Source organism: Alexandromys fortis, unplaced genomic scaffold (assembly GCF_014885135.2).
Source record: "Alexandromys fortis isolate MF-2015 unplaced genomic scaffold, M_Fortis_MF-2015_v1.1 scaffold_5, whole genome shotgun sequence".
NCBI lineage: Eukaryota > Metazoa > Chordata > Mammalia > Rodentia > Cricetidae > Alexandromys > Alexandromys fortis.
In genome coordinates this window covers 10,805,082-10,827,254 of record NW_026067924.1, presented here as the reverse complement: position 1 = coordinate 10,827,254, position 22,173 = coordinate 10,805,082, and the positions used below count along the sequence as shown (strand labels likewise).

Genomic DNA, 22,173 nt, shown 5'->3' with positions numbered 1-22,173 from the left:
GCATGGTCTTCCAAGCCTTCAACCCCAGCACTGTTTTGAGGGACGGAGACAGGAAAATTCCTGTTTGTTTTAAGCCCTGTGTAAAAACGTGGGTCTATAAAGTCTTTCCTGTAGCCTTCTTCCAGTCCATGAAGCAGAGGAGGCACAGAAACAAGGCAATGTTAACAAAGGACTCTCTGGGTTTGTCAGCCAGCACATACGGACACCATGTTGAAAACATGTCAGTGATGTCATAGTTCCCATTAGCCAGGTAGGAAAAGCAGATCTAGCTGTCAGGAGACTCCATTTCCATCTGTGGAGAGTGTGGCCATGTCTCCACGTCCCTCTGGAAACCTCTTGAGGGGTTTGGATCAGATCAATATGTCTGATATGTTTTTGTAAAGCCTTTAATTACTGTAGCACTGAAGTAAATACTCATATTCCCCTTATCTGCTACTTAGCAGTATGGTGAGTAGAAGCAGGGCTCAGCTCATCTGCCTGTTGTAATCACCTGGGGAACTTTTACAACAGAAAAGACTCTCCTCCTCCACTGTGGTTCAAGTTGAGGGCTCAGTCCCTACGGATATTAATCTTTTCAATTTTGTTTCGGAAGGAAACAAGAATTTTTGTTGCATTATGTGTGTGTGTTGTGTGTGTGTGTTGCTGCATGGATTTGGAGGTCAGGACAATTTGCTGGACTTGGTTCTCACTGTCTAACACATGGGTCCTGGGAACCGAACTCAGATCATCAGGCTTGGCCGTAAGCATATTTACCCGATGAGCTGTCTCTAGCTCAAACCTCAGTCCTTTTCAGTTTTGTTTTGGGAGGAATTTTCTTTTAATATTAAATTACATTTTTCTTTTTTCACATGCCTTTGATTCTAGTGGACAGTTGAGAGCCGTTCTCTCCAGGTGGTCTTGTTAGTTAGTTACAGTTTGTAGTTCAGCTAACTCATATGGAATTTTACAGTTCAGAAAGTGCTAGCACGTTCTACTTCATGCCCCTTATAGTCCTGTGGATAGGTGTTATTTTCTCATATAACCAAGAACATGGTGGCATTTCTTTACTGGATTAAATCTACTTTACTTTTATTATCCAACCAGACTGACAGAAGTTGATTACAACCTCCACCTGAGTCATGTGGAAAATTTCAGATTTCATAAGAATATATAATACACATAAACATACACATTTATGCAATATATGTATATTTTGTGTTGATACATACATAATATTTATATTTTAATTTTGTGTTGATACATACATAATATTTATATTTTAATTAGCCATATAGACATCATATAAATATATATGGCCTCTATACACCACACACACATACCTCCTAGGGTAAGGATGTTTTTCTCTATGTAGGTCTTGATACATTCAAACTTACAACATCATCCACAAATGCTCCACGTTCTCTTCCAGGCCTCTTCCGCATCCCTTGCCTGCTTCAGGCACCCATAGTTCTTTGCTAAGACCCTGTTCCTACATAGGTCCCTCTGAATCCTCACTCGGTTATATTTCCACCTTTATCCACGGCTGTGGAGAGCCACGGAAAGGCTTGCTGGACCCGAGTCAGGAAGCTATATTTGGATCCCAAATGTCTCCCAAACATCCATGTGTTACGGTGTGCGGCCTAATTGGATAAAGCTGAGTTGCTGGGGCCATGCCCTTGAAGGGGATGTTGGGACCTCTGCCACTTCCTGTCTGTATCTTGGACCTTATGAGGTGAGCAGGCCTCCTCTACCACATGCCCCGCCCCTGCCATGAATCACCTTGTGCCTGAATCACCAAGGCTCACTATCCCCTGGACTGAAAATGGGAGGCAAACGATACCTTTCTTCTTTTTCAATGGCTTCTCCCAGGTATGCCTTATAGCCACAGGAAACAGATTTCCCACAGGACACCTGGATTCCTGTCCCATCTCTGAGGCTCAGTGCTCTGTGACCTGGAATGCTTACTGGGCTCGTTTCTTCATCTAGAGAATGAGATGTTGGAACTGGGTGAGAAGGTTGAGTTAAATGAGCCATTGGTGGGCCCAGGAGCCAGTCTCCTGAGCTGTTGTTCTTTATGACTAGGTTTCCTGTAGCTCAGGCTGGCCTCACACTTGCTTTTTACCTGAGGAGAGCAGTGAACGTCTAGTCCCTTCTCTCTACCTCCTCAGTGTTGGGATCACTGGCGTGTAGCATCACACCTGGTTTTATGCAGTCCTAGGGACTAACCCAGAGCTCTGTGAACGTGAGGCAGGTACTGTATTAAATGAGCCTTATTCTCAGCTTAGATCCCCAGAATTCAGCTCCAGTATTGCCACTGACATCTGGTGTGTGAACTTTTGATAAATTTCTTAACCCTTTTGTGACATAATTTCTTTGTCTCCCACCTACTTTAAGTATCCCCCTTTAAGTGGAGATGAAAGGTCTTGGACAGAAAAGAGGGCTCGGGCAAGTTCTGGCCATGTGCTTGGTACCATACATGTTAGCTACACCATCATTATTATTGGCTTTTTTTGTGCTGGCTAACAGTTGCAGTGAATTTTTTTTTTTCCAGAGGAGTGGGTGAGAGCATGTGTGAAGATAGGGTGTTCCAGATTCTGCATGGTCTTGAAGTCTATTCCTTCTTCCCCGTTTACTGAGCCAAGGATTATAGGGTAGATGTACCCTTGCCATGTCTAAAGAGACACCACAATCATTTGCCTTCCCCCCTCCCCAAATAGCGTGAACTTTTTTATGATGTTCATTCTGAGTTGTAACTAATACAAGGCTGCATGGTATTTTCAGGACAGGGCAAGCCAGAAGTCTTCCTGTGCAAGTTGAACTATCACCAAGTATGTGTGGATTGTTTCTCTGGGAATTAGGAGGGCTAAATCTCATCTTACTCAGAACTCAGAACTGCTGAAGTAGGCTTGGTATGTGAGAATACAAACTCCGGGGACTTGGAGAGTTTCACTCAAAGAACAATCATTGGCAAGGACTTTTAGCCCTTGTAGTATTGCTTCGAATTCCTCCTGGACAGTGCTGGTCCTGAGGATCCCCAGTTTAACTCAGAGTGCTTCCACAGAGTGAAATGGTTTAAGGGATTGGTAGTTTCGTTTTCTTGGAAGTTGTTGACAGTCTTTGCCATGACTAAATGATATGAATCGCTTTGAATGACAACTGACAATTGTTGAGCCCCCGACACACAACACGTTTCAGTAAATGCTGACTGCTAGTGTGGGAAGATGGCTCAGTAGGTAAACTGCTTGCCGCATCAGCACGGAGAGCTGGGTTCCATCATCCAGAACCCATGTAAGAACTCCACCTGTGAGTGGGGCTCGTCTCAGTGCTGAGGGCTGAGACAGGTGGATCCGTCCGCAGGGACCACTGGCCAAACAGCTTAGCCAAACTGGTGAGTTCCAGGTTCAGTGGGAGACTCTGTCTGGCAAGATAAGGGGGGAGTGACACAGGAAGATCCTGCATGGGTACCAGTCATGCACACATACACAAATCCACACTTTTTTAAAAAGTCTTTTTGTTACTATTCTCAAGCTTGTTGTTTGAATCAAAGGCCAAAGGACAGCGGACTTTTTCAACATGTACAAACCTAGAATGAACTGTCATTTCACAAGGGTGGTGGTATCCAAACAGGGCCAGCAACTGGGTGGTCCTGTTGGCGTCATTTTGGTGGAGCCTCTAGGTAGTTGGTTCCAGGTTTTGATGAGGCCCACAGCATCCTCTGCAGCCTTGGCTTTGGGTTCTACCTACTCTACCTTCTGGGATAAGAACAGAGATGTCTACTTTGGCTCTTGGGTTTGAGAGGGAGGGTTTTTATTGGGCATTGTTATAAGTGAAGTCCCCCAGTGTCTCAGAATGTGACCATGTTTGGAGATGGTCTTTAAGGAGGTGCTGATGAGAGTGGCCCATATGGAATCTAGTATAGCTGGTGTCCTTATATGGAATCTTAAGACAGTGACACAGAGAGGTGATGTGAGGACACAGGGCAAGACAGTCAGTAAAGCTAAGGGGAGGCACCAGAGGAGCTGATCATGCTCATATCTTGCTCTCAGCCTTCCAACTTCCAGAATCAGATGCTAAGTCTCTGTTGTTTAAGACACTTGGTTTGTGGTCACCTTGTTATGGAAGTGCGCTATAGGCAGATGGCAATTTCCCCTAGTGGTAGTGCTTCTTGGGAGGATGCTAGGAACTGAGACTTAGTGCTACAGAACCACAAGTGACCTCTGTGGAGCTGTGACCTCTCAGCCATTGCATTCCATGGTGTTCCTCATTGTCTCCCTGTGTCTCGGGAAGCAGGCTACCACATAAACCTATCAGAATCATTAGTGTGAAATTCGTCATTGTCCTCCGTCTATTGTAAGTACTCAATAAAAGACACTTATGTTCAGGATGAGAGGAGCTATCAATGGAAAGTTTGCTGGGTTGCAAAATTATGCACATCGATTATCCATCTTTAATAACATTTGCTTATCCCCAGGCTGGGGAGAAGAATGGGCTTATTGCAGATTTCAAAACATGTCTTGCTGACATTCCAAGGCACCAGGAATAAGAATCCCTTTGAAAGTGAAAAGTAGCTGAAGGGTGTGGAACAGACTCTTTTTGTTCTGTGAAACAGAAGACAGAAGGGAATCGCAGTTTGAGTTCCCCTTCTGTTTTTCTTTGCTGGTGGGGGGGTTGGGAGTGCAAGGCAGGAGAGGACTGTTTGTCTTTAAATCAGGGATCTTTCAATCATGTTGGTTTAGTCTTGGTGCGCATAAAGTGGTGCCACCAAGGAGACCCTTCCAGGCCTGCCCTCTTGCCTGCCCCTCTTTGGCATACTGCTGGTACACTGCTGGAGGTGGGGGCAATCATTTCAGACTGTTGATATTTGCTATCTGTTAAGAACAGTGTGCTTGCCTCTCTCCAATTAGGAGGAAGGCAATATTTTTAGGTCCTGACACAGTTTGTTTTTAGTTGGAAGCTATGAAGGTCACGAGAAATCCCCAAACAGCAGCTTTCTGGTAGGTAGAGTGTGAGAGAAGCAGAGGTCATTTATGAGCTACGTTTGGAAAGCTCAGCACAGCACACCCTGGGCGGGTGGGATAAGAATACACACTTTGGGGGGGGGGTGTTTGCTTCCAAGTGACTCTGAAATCTTGTCAAGGCTGTGGAAATTGAGCTTGGGTCTGAGTCATGGCAGCTTAGCTTGGGTTTGGGAATCTGATCAACAAAACAGCTGCCCTCAACTTCATCTTTGTACAGTGGGGTTCATACAATGCTGTAATTGTGGGCACAGAGCTGTTGGAATTCAGGAATGACCCTGCAGCCCCCGTCATGCCGCTGGAGGCCGCAGCACTGGGATAAGAAATATCCTGCCAGTGACCAGTGTTCCTTGTAAATATGGAGGATTTAATAAAACAGTATCATGATGCATGCCCGCATACTTTTTATCTGTGCTTCCTCTAAGAGGAGGGGCTTAATCTTTGGGGGTTTGGCATATGTTGAATGTTTTTCACGAAGACAAGTTTTTACAATGAAAAGGAAAAAAAAAAAACCTACTTATCTCCTTTCCAATCTCCTTTCTGGAAACTTCCTTGACTTTCAAGTTTGTCTCTGCTGTAGGTTTATAAAACTCAGCTTAGGAGCTGGAAGCCCAGGGAATGAATGATTGGGTTCAGGGCCACCATATTGCCTCTTCATACAGGAAAAAATGATGAAGGTGACTTGGGTACCATGTGAATGTTGTGTGGGAGAGAGACTGGATACAGAGCAAGCAGGGGGAGGGTGGGGGATGTCAATTGGAAATAGCCCTTCGAGAGTTGGTGAATTCATCCTGTGCTCAACTGCACATGTTAATTTGGGGACTGTAGACTACTAGAGAGTGCATGCATTGTTTCAAGCGTTCATATGTATTAGCTTCTTTAGTCCAAAGACGACCCCAGGTGATGGAGCAGGGGGCTGATCAGACACTAAGGGTGATCAGGAGGTGTGGCTCTTACTCACACTAGGTATGGATCTAGAAGATTCAGGAACCTCACTGAAGCTTGGGCAGTAAGGAATCTTTGTCAGTTCAGACAATCTTTTACAATCATCACTTTTAGGCTGTGTCCTTTTTGTTTTGTTTTCTTGTAGCTTGGGTTTGAGATAAGGTCTTGCTCTGTAGCTTGGCTGAAATGAAGAACAGTGCATAACCTAGCCTGGATTCACAGTTTTCATAATCCTCCTGCCTCTACCTTCCAAATGCTGGGATTCTAAGTATACACATTATGCCTGGCTAGGCTGAGTGGTTGATTCTTTAGCTCATTGAAAGCTTTTCCTGTCAAGCACCGTCTCAGAGTGGATTGTGCTGGGGTAAAAAGGGGCACAAATGCGTGTAACTGGATCCTGCTCATAAAGTGCCTGACTCAGTAGGTCTGGGGTGCCAGAGACAGCGCCTTTCTAACTGGTTTCCAGGCAGTGCTATTGCTACTGCCCTGAGTGCTGTGCTCCAGAATAATACTACTGTATTCTCTGAGTTATTCTTCATGTACAAGCACTCCATGGTTCCTGGCCAAACAGAAAGGATAGAACAAATTTCTCTGTGGGCACTCTCCTGAGTAAATACGCCCTACTGTGGGCACTCTCCTGAGTAAATATGCCCTACTGTGGGCATTCTCCTGAGTAAATACGCCCTACTGTGGTTGTAGACTGGTCACTGGGCTGAGAGGAAGCAATGTGTGATAAACACACACATATACACACTTAACTTTTAATTTTTTTTTTAGACAAAGATTTCACTGTATACTCTGAGGCTGCCCTTGAACTAGCAATCCTCCTGCCTCAGCCTCCCCTCTGCTGGGATTACAAGAGTGGTCCACTACTCCAGCGTCTCACTCTATTTTGCGTGCACACTTGCCAGTTGTTCCTTTAGCCTAGATAAAAGATAGTATCAAAACTTGCACAGTAGGCTCCTAAGTCCTCTTCTCTGGGCCTTCTCAGGTAAGGATGGAGTCCAAGGGAACAGGTGTGTTTGGGTGTCTGGTGAGACATAACCTTTTAAACACAGAGGAAACCATGCAGTCATCATCAAAGACAGAACGGAGCTTTCTGAAAGTGCTGGTTTCTATGAGGGATCTAAGGTACTACTGTTTTCCATGAGAAAACAGAGTGAGCATGAGTGCAGCTGATGCCCCCTCCTTCCTTCTCCCCTCCATCTCCCCTCCCTCTCATCTTCCCCCTCCCTCTCCCTCTTCTTTCCCTCTCCTTCCCCCTCTCTCTCCCTCCCACTCTCCCAGTAAAGAGCTAATGAATTTCAGTAACAGCTGCCCCACATTGAGTCTTGGAAAAATGATGATGAAATCTTGTGGTTTTATTCATGTTTAAATGTCTTAAATATATTTTTTTTAAATTTACTACTTTTTACAAGTGCCTTGATCTGATTTTCATCCTCAATACTTCGAAGGGTTTACATTACTTTTCCAGCTTTTGATGATGGTTGGAGTCCTCAACATGTTTCAAGTTAGATTACCCTTAAGTTTAAAAAGCAAAGATACACGTTTGTTCTTTTTTCAAAAATTAGCAGATCTTTCCCATAGATATTGAGGAATATTTTTTCTCCCTTCCTACTTCCCTGTCTTCCTCCCCTGGTTTGCATAAATAGCCCAGGGTGTCCTTGAACTCATGTGTGCAACCAGAGATGATGACCTTGAACTCCTCATCTTCCTGCCTTGGCCTTCCCTTGACATACTTCCTCCAGTGAGGCTCCACCTACTAACAATACAACAACCTTCAAAAAATAGCATCACCAGCTGTGGACTCTGATGTGGGATGTCCTTCTGTAAATGTGTTGTTTTTTACTGATTAATGAATAAAGCTGTTTCAGCCAATGGCTTTATAGAGTAAAGCCAGGTGGGAAATCCGAACAGAGATATACAGAGAGAGTAGGCAGAGTCAGAGAGATGCCACGTAGCTACTGAAGGAGACGCCAGATCCTTACCAGTAAGTCACAGCCTTGTGCGGATACATAGATTACTAGAAATGGGTTAATTCAAGATGTAAGAGCTAGCTAGAAGTATGCCTGAGTCACTGGCTGGACAGTGTTGTAATTAATAAAGTTCCCGTGTGAATATTCGGGTCTGAGCAGTCGGGAAATGAGAAAGCAGTCTCCTACTACAGTAGTTCCAACACATCAGCCTGTGGGGTGTGTTGCATTTAAACCACACACAAGGGTGAGTCAGACAATATACTCTTCCTTTTAGGGAAGGGCTGAAAGTCAGGAAAGGAAACCCAGTCAACAGACATCCTGTCTTCTTAGAGCAGCAGTTCTCAGTCTATGGGTCATGAACCCTTCGGGGTCATATATCAGATATCCTGCATATCAGATATTTACATTATGATTCACAACATCAACAAAATTACAGTTATAAAGTAGCAATGAAAAGAATTTTATGGTTGGGGATCACCACAGCATGAGGACTGTATTAAAGGGTCGTAGCATTTGAAAGTTGAGCTAACTTAGACACTAAAATTTCCTTTCTTGGGAAGGAGAGCATTTGTAAGTTTGAAGGGGCTGAAGAAGAGGCTCTTGGGTTTATCACTTCTTTATTTTTGTGAATGAGTCTTTTGCCTGCATATATGTCTGTACACCACATGCATAGATGGTATCCAAGAAGGCCAGAAGATCCCTTGGAAATGGAGTTTTGGATGGCAAAGATCTCATGTATGTGTTCTGGGAACTGAAGAAGTATTAGCCTCCAAGCCATCTCCCCAGCTCTGGATTTATTGCACCATGTGCAGGCAACATTCTTCTTCCATGGCTCATTCCTTCCTTCTCCAAACACTCAGCTCAGGGTGGGGGGGGGCAATTACTTGTTTCAGAGGCATCTTGGAATAGACACCTGAAAAACCAAAAACAAATTTATCCATAGGCAAAGCACTGAAAGGGTCTTTGTTATCTGTCTCCACAGGTTAACTTTGTGGCTTGCCAGCTCTTCGCCTTGTCTGCTGCTTTCTGGTTTAGAATCTACTTACATCCTGGTAAAGCCAGCCCCGAGGTCCGTCATGCATTGGCCACCATTTTGGGCATTTATTTCGTTGTGTTTTGCTTTGGCTGGTGAGTATGAACCTCATAAATTCTAAAGTTTCATTTGTCACTTGGATGTTTTGTGATGATATTCGTGGTAAGAAATATATGGCATTCTAAAATACCTCCTGTAGTAAAAAAGATTGGCGAGATGGTGACTGTTGTAGATGCGTCATTATAAACTAATGGGGACGTCATGGGAACCTTCATTTGCGTCATAGACTGGATCCAACAAAGAGGCTAACCATTGAAAGTCAGTGCTGTCTTTTTTTTTTCTTTTGATTATACCTCTAAGACCTCCTTGAGTCATGTAGATGGAATGCTATAAGGGTTAGTTCTTCCTAAGATTAGGGGACCCCCTCCCTAGTCTTTACAGATGTTGCTGTGTTTCTTGTCTTGCTGCTAGAGACTTGGTGTTAGTCCAAAGGCTTCAGTGCAGGGATTAGGGACATGAGTCATTCTCTAACAGAGGGAGGGTTAATCTTAGTGTAGACACTTCCTAACACCCAAAGATGGCAAATACCTAGGGAGCGACACTTCTTAGAGACGAATATTTCTAGCGATGTCTCTTAAAGGAAATTTGTGAGTTTGGTGAAGGAACCGGGATACTGCGCGAATCCTGCCACAAACCATTGGGGAATGATGGATCTTTTGAGTCAACCGCTGTATTAAAAACCACTGTATTCAAAAAAAAAAAAAGAAAAGAAAAGACCTACTCACTTACTGATTCTGGACATTCCTATAACTGCAACTGCAAGCTGTGTCCAGGTTTCCCAGTGCCTTTTGAGATACAGTGTTTTGATTCCATAGAACAACACTTGGACTTATGTCTTCGCATGAGTTGCTCTTTGGAGTGGTTAGGGGTGGGGGTATCCAGTGGGTAGGTCAGTATAAACTGTTCTCAGTGTCTTGCTTCCCCTTTCCTTGTATCTTAAAGGTATGCTGTGCATCTCTTTGTGTTGGTGTTGATGAGTTATGGAGTCATGGTCACCGCAAGTGCATCCAATATCCACAGGTAAGATCCCGAGATCGAGCAGTGGGCGGGGAGGAATTCTGTGACCTTCTAGGGGGGAAATGTGTTTTGCTTATTCCCCATGCGTGATGCATCTGAGCGTCTCCAGGATGTGAGAGAACAGGGAGGATGGGAATCTTCAGAAAAGGCTGGATGTAAAAAGGGATGCAGTTGAAAGAAGGTTTATTCACTTGTCGGGCAGCCTCAAGCTGGGCATAACTTAGGCATTCACCGCATTGGTGCGTGATGCAGCTGTGGAAAGGAAGAAACCCAGGAGAGACAGAATGACGTGTTTGCATCTCAGAATAAATCTCAGAATGAGGGAAGCCGCCCGGTTTTAGAAAACTCAAGCTAATCTGTGGTGTGGAGTGATGCCAGGAGATGGGGCAAGGGTCATGCTTTTCAGAAGTGTGTGTAAATGTGTAGGGGTGAGGTGAAGTCCGTTCTCAAACTCGGTACAGTGTTCTGAGTGTTTGTGTAAATCAAGACTCATTAATTGTACACTTTGAATATGCAAACGTGTAGTGTACTAGAGAACTGTTCAGTGAGAAGAGCTAAGTTGTGCCATGATGTGTGCCTTCAAGGCACAGAAGTAGTTTAATTCTTCCTTGAAGTCTGTGTGATCACATGATCAGCAGATAGACTGGTGGAGTGTGTTTTACAATGTGTGTCTGTCTTTCTTGTGGTCTGTCTGAAAACACAGTGTTGATTTCTGCCTTTTGTGGGCACTAGAAAATTACATTTACATATATGATATGTATATGTATCAGTATCTTGCCTCTCCTTTCCTTGTATCTTATTAAAAACTATTTTAAAATTTTATTAATAATTTTCTTTTATTAAACAATTATTTTGGGGGACTGAAAAGAAGGATCACTGGCTAAGAATATTGCTGCTCTTCCAGAGGACCCCAGCTCATCCTCCCAGGTCCCTGTTCCCACTCTCTTTACTTCACATTCTTTCTCTTAAACAAACAAACAAACAAAACATGACACAGAAATCAAACAAGCAAGAAACTAAAACCCCCATGGATTCTACTTTGTGTTAGTCAGCTATTTCTGAGCACACAGCCTGCCCTGTGTGCGTCATTGACATGCCAGCATCAGTCCATTGAGGACTTCCTATCAGTTATGTAATTAGCATCTTGAACAGGGATGGGACTTTACCAGTTGCCTATTGTAATCTATCAGCTCTTTCTCATACTGACAGACACTGATGAGGTGCCTTCTGGTTTTTAGAGGGTCGAATACTTATATGAGCCCTTGTTCCAAGGCAGGCCTAGGTCTCCAGGTTCCGCCCTAGAGTCTGGGAATTAGAGGGTGGGATTGGGACATTCCAACCTGGGCGGAGCTGAATGGTTCACAGCACACAATGATTTTCACCATAGCAATTTTGTGGTCGGTAGCAGAAGCCTCTGCTATGAGAATAAAAAATGGAAGATGCCCAAACTTGTTCTTTCTCTTTCTGTTTGCTTGAATGGTTGCCAGTTTGCAGAAGTAGGGAGTGGTCCAGTTCCCAGGGGAAGAGCTCCATGTCACTTAGACCATGTCCAAAAGTTGTTTTTGCTCTCAGCTGTTTCAGAGAAACAGGCTAGGAAATGCGAAATCCGAACAGGTGGGTTAGCCTCGCTGTGGTTAGCTTTCTCCAACTTCCATGAAGTGTGGTGTTTGTCATAGTGTGAATGACAGTTCTTTTTTTCCTTTTTAATCAGAAAAAAAGTTATGTGATTATTTCTGAATGAATCCCCCCATGTGTGTGCATGTGTGTGGGTAGGTGTATATGTATGGTACATGCACAGATGTGCTTGCATGCATCCAGAGACCAGTGTAGAGTGTCAGATGTCCTTTTCTGTTGCTGGACACCTCACTGGCTTGAGACACTGTCTCTCAATGAAACCGGGAGTTCACTACTTTTCTCTAGACTGGCTGTCCAGAAAGTTTCTAGGATCTGTCTGTCTCTCCTCCCTACCCCCAATCTGTGAGGGTTACAGGCAAGAAAAACCATGACCAGCTTTTTACATGGGTGCTGGGATTTGGAACTTGACTCCTCATGCCATCCTTACCCTCTGAGCCATCTTCCCGCTTCCGATGACTGCAGATTCTGAAGACTGCAATTTCATGATTCCGTCTAAATTGTTCTCCTTTTCAGGTCTAGTGTTGGGAGTTCCCTCTTATGACTCGGAAGAGATGCAGAGAGGTAGTGAATGTTGTCTGCTGACCACAAGGAACTCATTTCTGGCCTAGCTGTTCCTCAGGATGTTTTCTTAGAGAGTTCTTAGGGTACCACGTCTGTTTCCATCCCAAGTCGCAGTATTAGGTAGGAAGCACAGACATCAGCTTGCTGTGCTGAGACCAGCTGAAGCAGATTCTGCTTCATCTCTTCCAGGATGGAGGCCTTGTGTAACGACTGGCGATGTAGTTGGTTGATTTTTGAGATCTTTCTTTGTGCTATCTCCTAGACTAAGCTCTTTTCAATGTATTCCATTACTCTCAATACATAAATGATTAATATATCGGTTGGTATTTGATTTCATCATTGCTAACAGTCTTTCTAAAACAACTGTGTAGGATATAGATTTGATTTTGTCTTTTTAGTTTAGGTAATGAACGCTTATTTATGTAAGTGATTTTTTATAAAGAGCCAGCCAGGTCAATAAGAGAACATTACTAACTGTCCTGTCCCAATCTCTGCCACACTCCTTTTTCCACAAATAGCCACCCTGCCAATATCTCATTCCACAGATTTTGAACTCCTATTATTTTATGTTCACAAAATATGTTTTCTGCACCACACAGGAATTTAGGTAGAGTCAGTGCAAGAATGCCCTGTTGTATTATGATTCAGTACTTATCCCTGTCATTGACAGCTGTGGTTTAATGACAACCACTGGATTGAGTCTGTTTGTCTTATAAGCCAGGCAAGAAACAGGTGCAACTACAGTGGACCTGGTTCTGGCAGAATCTATTGTCGGTTGGATCTGCTTTGTACTTCTGCCTTGAGCTCATGAGCTGTCTGGAGAAAGGGAATGGAAGCCAGAAGCAGTAAGGCGTCCTCCCCCTCCTCTGCCTTCTTGCTTCTCAAGGCATGTGTTCTTGGCCTTTGCCTTTGTCAACGCTTCATGGTTAGAAGGGATTGAGAATGGAACCGAGGTAGGGGAAGCCTTTTTGTATGAAGTAGGCTGACTATTGAAAGTATTCTGGAAAGAAGTATTTCCAGGTTTGAAGGCTTTATGATTTTGGAATATAAGCATAGACCACAGTGGTATGAATTATTGAATCTGAAGCCTTAAGATTGGAAATGTTTTGCCATCTGAATCTTTTTGAGGGCTGACATGATACTCGTTCTTTTTTTTTTTTTTAATTGTGGGTATTTTTCATTTTAGAACATTTCAGACTTTGAACTTTTTGGTTAAGCCCACTTAACTCTCATGGTTTTCCTTTCTTCTTGGTGACACTGAGTAGCAGCTCTGGTCTTTGTGCACAGTGGGCAAATGCCCGCCCACTGCCCCTCAGCTGTAATACAGTCCTCTGTAACTAAGATGAAAGAGAAGCTAATGCCATGCAGTGCGTTAGTGAACTCTCTGTGCTCGCTCTCTGGCTGTTGTTCTTACTTTACTACTCCCTGGACTGACCTGGATTTCATGAGTTATTTTAATGTGAACATGTGAGTTTCGGTACAATTTAATTTCAGAATATTCATCTCCCCTAGTTTATGACCTATGTTAGAAGTTATAGCTTTCGGATTTATGTCTCTACCTGTTGGTTTCCTGAGACATTTAAAATGTTAAGTATATCCATTTCTTCTAATAGTCACGATGCCCTCCCTACCCCGGATCTGTGTATCCATGTGTCAGGCTAAGGGCTGGGATGTTCAGGGTTCCAGAGAGTTGGGGAAGCAGATGTCCATGTGGATAATTTTAATTTATTAGTGTTCTATACTAGAATAATACAAGCAGCTGAGCAGTGTTTTATGCTGGGCTTGGGAAACAAAGGTGGTGTAACAGATAGGGTGCTCTAGAGAAAGCAAGATCAATAGAATATGTGTATATATCCAGACATGATGGTGTATGCCTTTAATCCTAGCACTTGGAAGGCAGAAACAGAGGCAAGTAGATCTATGAGTTCCAGGCCAACCTAGTCTACATAGAGTGAGATCCAGGCCAGCCACAGTTACAAAGTTACATGGTGAGACCCTGCGTAAACACACACACACACACACACACACACACACACACACACACACACACACAGAGTGGAGGGAGAAAGAGAGGAAGACAGACAGAAAGACAGACAGACATGCACATGTAATTAAGGGGCTTTATTAGATTAGTTTAAATGATAGCAGCTGAGGAGCACAACAGTGGCTATCTGCTGGGAAGGCAGAGAACCTTGTAGTTACTTAGTCCAGGAATTTGTACATCTCAGACGTCATAATCTGTCACCGAAGCTCCTTGGGTACTGAGCCCAGTGAAAGGCTGGAGAAGCTACTGTCTGATGACAGCTGTCCATGCTCAGAAATAAGCAGCTAGGGCTGGATAGATGGCTCAGCAGTTAAGAGCACTGTATGCTTTTCCAGAGGACCCAGGTTCAATGCCCAACACCCACGTGGTGGCTCACACCTGTCTGTAATGCCAGTTCCAGAGAATCTGATGCTCTCTTTTGGCCTATGTGTGCACAGGCATACATGTAGACAAAACATTCATACATATAAAGTGAGATTAGCAAATCTATAAAGAAAAGAAAGAACAAAAGTAGGTGTACATATGCTGCTTTCTCCTTAGACTTTGTATCTGTATACCTGTTGGAATTGCCACCCACACTGAGGGCTAATCTTTCCCTGGAAATACCCTCACAGATATATTCAAATGTTTATTTTCTCAGAAGTTTTAAATCCAGCCAGGTTGGTGACCAAGATCAAGTAGGGAAGATGTCTGAGCAAGTGATAGTGGAGAGGGAGCATTGGAGCTGAGCCTTGCCTGAGAACCGGGCAGTTTCCAGATGAGCTGTAGGATAGAGGAAGGAGTGGCAGGCAAAAAAAGGGTCATATAGAAAGGCATCTGGTCCAAAAACAAGATGCAGTTGTGGACCATGGGCAGGCCATTGTAATGGAAGCTCAAATGGACATGGACCACAGCTGGAGATGATGCAGTTGTGGGCCATGGGCAGGCCAGTGTCATCGAGGATCAAATGGACATGGACCACAGCTGGAGATGAGCCTACAGCAGTGGAGGAGAGCTCAGAGTGGGATGCCCCTTGCTTGCTGTGTTCAGGGGTTCTAATTTGACTTGATAGTGGGTTCATTGAACCCTTTAAAGAAAGTACTGCTCATATACTTATTTGTATAATTAACACACAGTAGGTGGATTTGGCTAACAAGCACTAAGGGACATTTGTGCTTCCATGGAACATACAGTCAAGAAAGGGAGACAGTAGCTCATCAGAGTGTCTTAGTCTGCTTACGCTGGCAACAAAGTACTCTATCTAGGCTAGCTAGATGGCTTATAAAAGACAGAAATTAGTCTGTCATATCTCTGGAGGACAAAAGCCAGATTCTAACCAGCTAGGGGCTTCTGGTGAGTATCTGACTTCTTATAATCCTTTATGAGAAAGCTCTCTGGCTATCCCGCTGGCTTTCCCAGATTTGCCTCAAATTTCCTATGTACCTGAGGATGGCTTTGAACTTCTAATCCTCCTGCCTGAACCCCTTGAGCGCAGGGATTAAAGTTGTGTGCCACCACAATGGGCACAGAAGCATTCCTTTTATAAAGGTGCTGATCCCAACCACTAGGGCTCTATCCTTATGATGTAATCATCTCCCCAAAGCCTCAGCACCTGATACCATCACAATAGAGGTTAGGGTTTTTGACATACACATTTGGGGGCATTCTTTCTATTGTACATATTATCGTATGTATTTAAAATTGCAAGTTGGAAAGAATACATATATGTAAATGTCTCTCAGTGTGCGTGCCACAGGGTGTATCGCTAGTTCATATGTCATATCACCTGTGCCACATCTCTGACAAGCACAGGGGAGTTGCTCAGGAATATTTGGTAATAGATGTCTGAGGTGTGGGTAGGGAGTCATGAGCATATGATAGAGAGATGTGTTTAGTGGCGCTCACCATATAAACGTTATGGTTTGCGCTGAGGAGGAGACCAAGAACATGCCCACGTGTACCTGGTGCCAATTAAACCAGAAGAGCTAGAGGAAGAACGCAGGGGTTTGCAGTTTGTAAAGCTGTTCCAGTTGAAATCTTTTGCTGTCAAGGTTGTAGTCTGGGGAGGAAAGGATGAAGGACCCAGAGGAGTAGAAAGGGGAGATGGGATGGACTAGGATGTATCTGGGACATTCAAGTCTTTGTGACCAGTCACTTGCAGAGGGTGAGAGAGAGGACTAAGAGAACATCTGCTGAGCACCTTACTGTCACACACATTAATCGGGTCCCCCGTGTTTTGTGTTTCAGGTATTCCTTTTTTGTAGCCATGGGATACCTTACGATATGCCACATCAGCCGGATATACATCTTCCACTATGGAATCCTCACTACAGATTTTTCTGGGTGAGTATCTTAATTGGAGAGGGACATGTCTGACCGATGACTAAGTCTCTCAGGGTCTGTGAACACCAGTACAGGTTAAAGATTATCATGACCATCTAAATCACTGTGAGATACTGTACTAATGAGAATGAGGTTAAAAATTTACTTGTTCTGTACAACTGCTATCTCTATCCATTGTGAGGAGGTCAGAGGAACCTCGTCCCCTCCCATTTTCTTTAGTCTTATTTGAACCCTGTTGGGTGTGTGATTATTGCTTGTTTGCAGCCGCTTTTGTCCTACAATGACAGGGTAGAATAAGTATACATATGGCCCACAAAACCTAAAGTATTTACTCAGTTTCCTGTTGTAGTTAGGGTTTTTATTGCTGTGATAAAACACCGTGACCAAAAGGTAGATTGGGAAGAAGAGGGTTTATTCAGCGTACACTACCAAATCACAGTTCATCCTCAAAAGAAGTCGGGACAGGAATTCAAGCAGGGCAGGAACCTGGAAGCAGGAACTGATGCTAAAGCCATAGAGGAATGCTGCTTACTGGCTTGCTCAACATGGCTTGCTCGGCCTGCTTTTTTATAGAACCCAGGATTACCAGCCCAAGAGTTGTATCACCCATAAGGGACTGGACCCTCCAATATCAATCAGTAATTAAGAAAATGCCCTCCAGCTGGGTATTATGGAGATATTCTCTTAATCAATGTTCCCTCCTCTCAGATGACTTTAGCTTGTGTCAAATTAACGTAAGACTTCCTAGCACACTTCCTTTATGTATTTCACCTCTTGAAGGGATCTTTAAATATATGTGTGTATGTGTGTCTATCTGTCTGTGTATGTTTTTGCAACTTGAATGCCGTACTGGTAGAAGCCAAAAGAGGACATTGGATCCGGAGCTGGAATTAGAGATGGATGTTCCCCAGAGAAACTGATCTTGGGTCCTCTGGAAGAGCAGGAAGCATTTTAACCACTGAGTCATCTCCCTAGCCCCCTGCATTTCATCTCTTACTAGTTAAAAGTATGTTGTTGCTGATAAACAGATGGTACCCTGAAGCTTTTTAGCATCCTTTGGCTGTATGAAACCCATGATTCCACTTCCAGATCCTCTTGACTTCTGTCAACTACAAGGGAAGTCCCTGGTAGAGCTGGTACCAATCAGTGATTTGGTGGGTCACCCCTCTCCGCATTGGCCCTCTGGTACAGTCCATGCTAATTCTACGTCATGGCTCTGGGGAGACAGAACAGTCAGTAAAGTAAATAAAGCAGTTGCCTGCAAGCATGAGGAACTGACCCTGAGCCTCAGAACTCACATAAAAAACCAAGTATGGTGGCACATATGTGTGATTCCAGTGTGGGGAAACAGAGACAAGTGGATTCCTGGGCTCCCTGGCCAGTCAGCATAGCCTGCTTGGAGAGTTCCAGGCCATGAGAGACCCTGTCTCAAATAACTAGAATAGCAACCGAGGAACAACACCCAAGGTGGTTCTCGGACCTCTCCACAGTGCACGTGAACCTGCACACACATCTCTCTCTCTCTCTCTCTCTCTCTCTCTCTCTCTCTCTCTCTCTCTCTCTCTCCCACACACACACACACACACACCTCTCTCTACACACACATACACACATACTCCTCTATGTATACACCTCTTTCTCCACACACACATACACTTTTTTCTCTCTATACACACATACACATACATCTCTCTATATGTATATACATCTATCTATCTATCTATCTATCTATCTATCTATCTATCTATCATCTATCTATCTATCATCTGTCTATTCTACCTATATACATACACACATACATACCTCTATATATACACACACACCTCTTTCTCTTTCTCTCTCTCTCCCCCCCCACACCTTTCTATATATGTTCATATTAGTTCAAGCACAGCCTCTTATGACCCTTGTGGAATGAAGATAGTGTTGTTCCTGGTGACTGTTGTCGTCTGGTAGGAATTCCCCAGGAACTAGGCTCTGTCCCCCACAAGCAGCATGGGTCAGGAGAACCTGACCTCTCTCCTCTAGCTAGATTGCTTCCCATCCAGTGAATCTTTGCTAAATAGACCTTTCCCTAAGGGGGAAATACATAAATCCATATGACTCATAATATGCCACCAACTGTGAGGTGGTTAACAAGATTAATTAAAAAGAGGGTTATTTCATTGATGACAAATAAGGTTAAGAGCTGGGACTGGCCGAAATGTCTGAAATCAATGGTGCTTGTGCTGCACATAGCCATAAGGAAAGAGGTGATGCCCTTGATCAGTCGTGGTGATGGTCAAGAGCCATTGGCAACCTAATTAGATTTAGAGTCACCTAGGAGATTGGTGAGGTACACTTCTTGACATGTCTATGCGGGTATTTCCGGGGAAAGAACTGATGGGCTAGGATCCACCCTGAATCTGTAACAGCTCCTGTCTCCAGGTTCCTTCTCTGTTTGAGTGTCTGTCCTGACTTGATGAGGAGCAGATATGGAAGTATAAGCCAAATAAACACGTTCTTCCCCAACTTGTTTTTGTTCGTGGTGTTTCGTTGCAGCAATAGAAACCCTAACAAAGTCAGAGCCTAGAATTCAGATGCCTGAAAGGGGAAGATGGGTGTTCCAGCCAGCACAGAACTAGAAGAATTCACACTTGCCTTGCATGTGTGACTGACTGTACAATACTTCCATCCATGAGGACAGGAATTCTTCACTTATGCCCCTGATTCTCAACACCCTCATGCACATATCCAAAAAGAATGTTTACCAGTTGTCTGGGCGTCTGTTAACCCAATCAAGTTGGCACATAAAATTAATCATCTCAGCTTCTATAGAAGCTGATTATATATACATTTATCTATAAATGTGTGGGTATAGGTGTGTATGTGTATTTACAAATGAATAAGTATATATATATATATATATATATATATATATATATATATATATATGAGAGATAGTAGTTTGTCCAAAACCAGCTTGGGGACTTTGGGAAGCCACTGAAGGAAGTTTATTACATAAAAATAATCGCTGTTGAATTAAATGTGGAAGAGGCTGCTGGGAACATTAAAGAACACTGCAGATACCAAGGATTCCTTGCCTAGATTGTGTTTAGGCACCTTTTGTTTTGTTTCATGTTTCCTCCCTGATTTCATGCTAGAGGAAATAGAGGAAATGACCCTAGCGATCAGGTCATTTATGCAAGGGGGTCATTGTAGCGGGTGGGGGGACACCTACACTCCAAGCAGAGGCCTTGCTCCTGTATCAAAGGTTCTTGCATCCATTATTCACAGACAGACTGAGAACCCTGTATATAGCAGGAAGAAATTGACAGACGTGCGCACAGCTGCAGAATGGATGTGCACTCGTATGTCTCGATCACATAGAAAGCTATCGTGTAGCCAGGGTCATGTCCAGGGTTAGCTGTCCTTCCCAAACTCGTGTCCACCCAGCCCCAAGCTGTGCCCTCATTTCTAAACTGCATCTTTCCAGATGCAATCAGTTAAGTCGAGGTGACCCTGGCTTAAATTACGCGCTTTAGATGCAGTCTGACCAGTCTTCGTAGAAAGGTCTGCATAGATAGACTCAAGCCACACCTAGAAGTAAGATGACTGTGTGCAGAAGATGGGGGTAGGGCTTAGGGGTGCAGCTGGAGTCTAGCCATGTTGTCAACTAGCAGAAGCCAGGAAGAAGTGTGGGGCAGATTGCCCTCTGAGCCTCCAGAAGGAACCACCACCATGTGCATGTGATTAGCTTTGGTCTTCTGTTGTCTGGGACCGTGAATTTAAAAAAGAGAATTCAAGTTTTGTTTGAAGCCATCCGGCATGAAGCAGTTTGTCATAGCAGCTTCAAGCAGCTCATACACTTTGATTCGTGCTTCTCTGTCTTTGGATGGCTCAAGACACATCTCTCATTCATGTCTTAGGTAGTCTTGTTACGCCTCCTCCCCCATTTGCTTCATCAACACCATGAAGTTTTCTCCTTTTCTCTTTCCTTTTCTTCTTTTCTTTCTCCCGCCCCCCACCCTTACCCCAGACCGTCTTGCTCATGTATTCTAGACTGGCCTCTTCTCTATAGCATAAGCTGGGCTTGAACTCTCAGTTCAGCCTCTCAAACGTATGCTGGGTTTATGGGTATATATCCTGCACCTGGCATCTTTTGCATTATTTTTAGCAAGGTCAAAATCACGGAAAGTTTCCAGAACGGAAAGGTCAAGGCTTTTGGGGAAAGCAGTCACATGCTTGCACAGCTGATGCTGTGTTTGCTAACAGGGAAGGTGCAAACCAGCTCTGATCTTCCTCACTCTCTGAATTGGGTGAATTCCCTCAAGTGGTGTTTATTTTGTGGCTTTTTTTTTTTTTTAAATTTTTCCCTAAGAAATCTCTGGAGGTTACCTGCAGTGGTACTGCGGAGTATTCAGCTCACATGGATGTGCTTAGGGAGCAGATTTAAAGAAGGCGAGCCTGCCACTTGAAAGTTGTACGTGACTTAGTTTTCTGATAGCTGAGTGGCCATGCTATCCAATATGTGTATTGTTATTTTAAAACAAAAATGACAGACATAAACCCATCTTCCTGGCCAATGTTAGTCATTATAAATGGAGTGGTATCCCCACCCTAAAATTGGCAAGGGGCTTCAATCACAGGCTGACAACAGTTACAGGGGATCTTCACCAACGCTGATTCTTTAAAAATTATTATTATTGCTTTTTAAATATTAAAAATATTTTATCTTATTCAATCTGTATATGTGTACGTGGCACGACACCCAGGTTGGAGGTCAGAGGATAATTTGTGTGAGTCAGTTCTCTCCTTCCACCACGTGAGTCCTGAGGAATGAACTCGGGTCCTCAGCCTTGGTGGCAGTCACCTTTATCGGCCGAACCATTTTACTGGCCCTTCTTTCTATAAGCATGCAGCAGCCACAAGCTTTCTTTCAGAACGGAATTGACTTCACCTAGCTCTTTCTATCCACTGAAAGGCGCTGTTGAGGATTTTGCCAAGAAGTAAAGTGTTGTTTCAAAGTGGCATTTGGTGTCACAAATCACCCTGACGTGGGAGGGTCTAAACTTTGAGGACATGGGCAAATCTTAGTGCTTAACACTCACTCTTCATAGCACCTTTAGTGTAAGAGCACAGACAGGCGTTTAGTGGGCTTGGGGTGATTAGCATTTGTGTCTGAACATATACGGATCTCTTTAATTTGGGAAAACATGCACACTTGAACTTTAGGTTGTTCCAGGACTTGAAAATTTATTTATCACTCAAAAGTAATCAAGTAAAAAAAAAAAAGTAATCAAGCTTCCTTGGGCTGGCCCAATAAGGAAAACACACAAGATACACTTTTGCCAGTGCTGCTAATGCAATTTAAATCGATACATGTATTAATAGCTGTGGCTGTCTTCATGTTTTCTCTCCGAATGTGGGCTACAGAAGGCATTTTGTGGGTTGCAATCCCTTTGCGGTTGCATATCAGATATCCTGCATCTCAGATGTTTACAGTATGATTCACAACAGTAGCAAAATTACAGTTATGTAGTAGCAATGAAATAACTGTATGGTTGGGGGTTACCATAACATGAGGAACTGTATTAAAGGGTCACAGCA

The 22,173-nt window shown here is 43.7% G+C and overlaps 1 protein-coding gene across 1 annotated transcript in view; it reads left to right on the top strand.

The window, feature by feature from the left end:
- The window catches only part of Mboat1 (membrane bound O-acyltransferase domain containing 1), a 101,961-nt gene that overhangs the window by 44,594 nt on the left and 35,194 nt on the right, over positions 1–22,173 (top strand). The window contains exons 2-4 of the mRNA XM_050142384.1: positions 8,898–9,043; positions 9,951–10,028; positions 16,492–16,587. Coding sequence (XP_049998341.1) covers positions 8,898–9,043; positions 9,951–10,028; positions 16,492–16,587 — 320 coding nt within the window. The remainder of the gene's footprint in view (positions 1–8,897; positions 9,044–9,950; positions 10,029–16,491; positions 16,588–22,173) is intronic.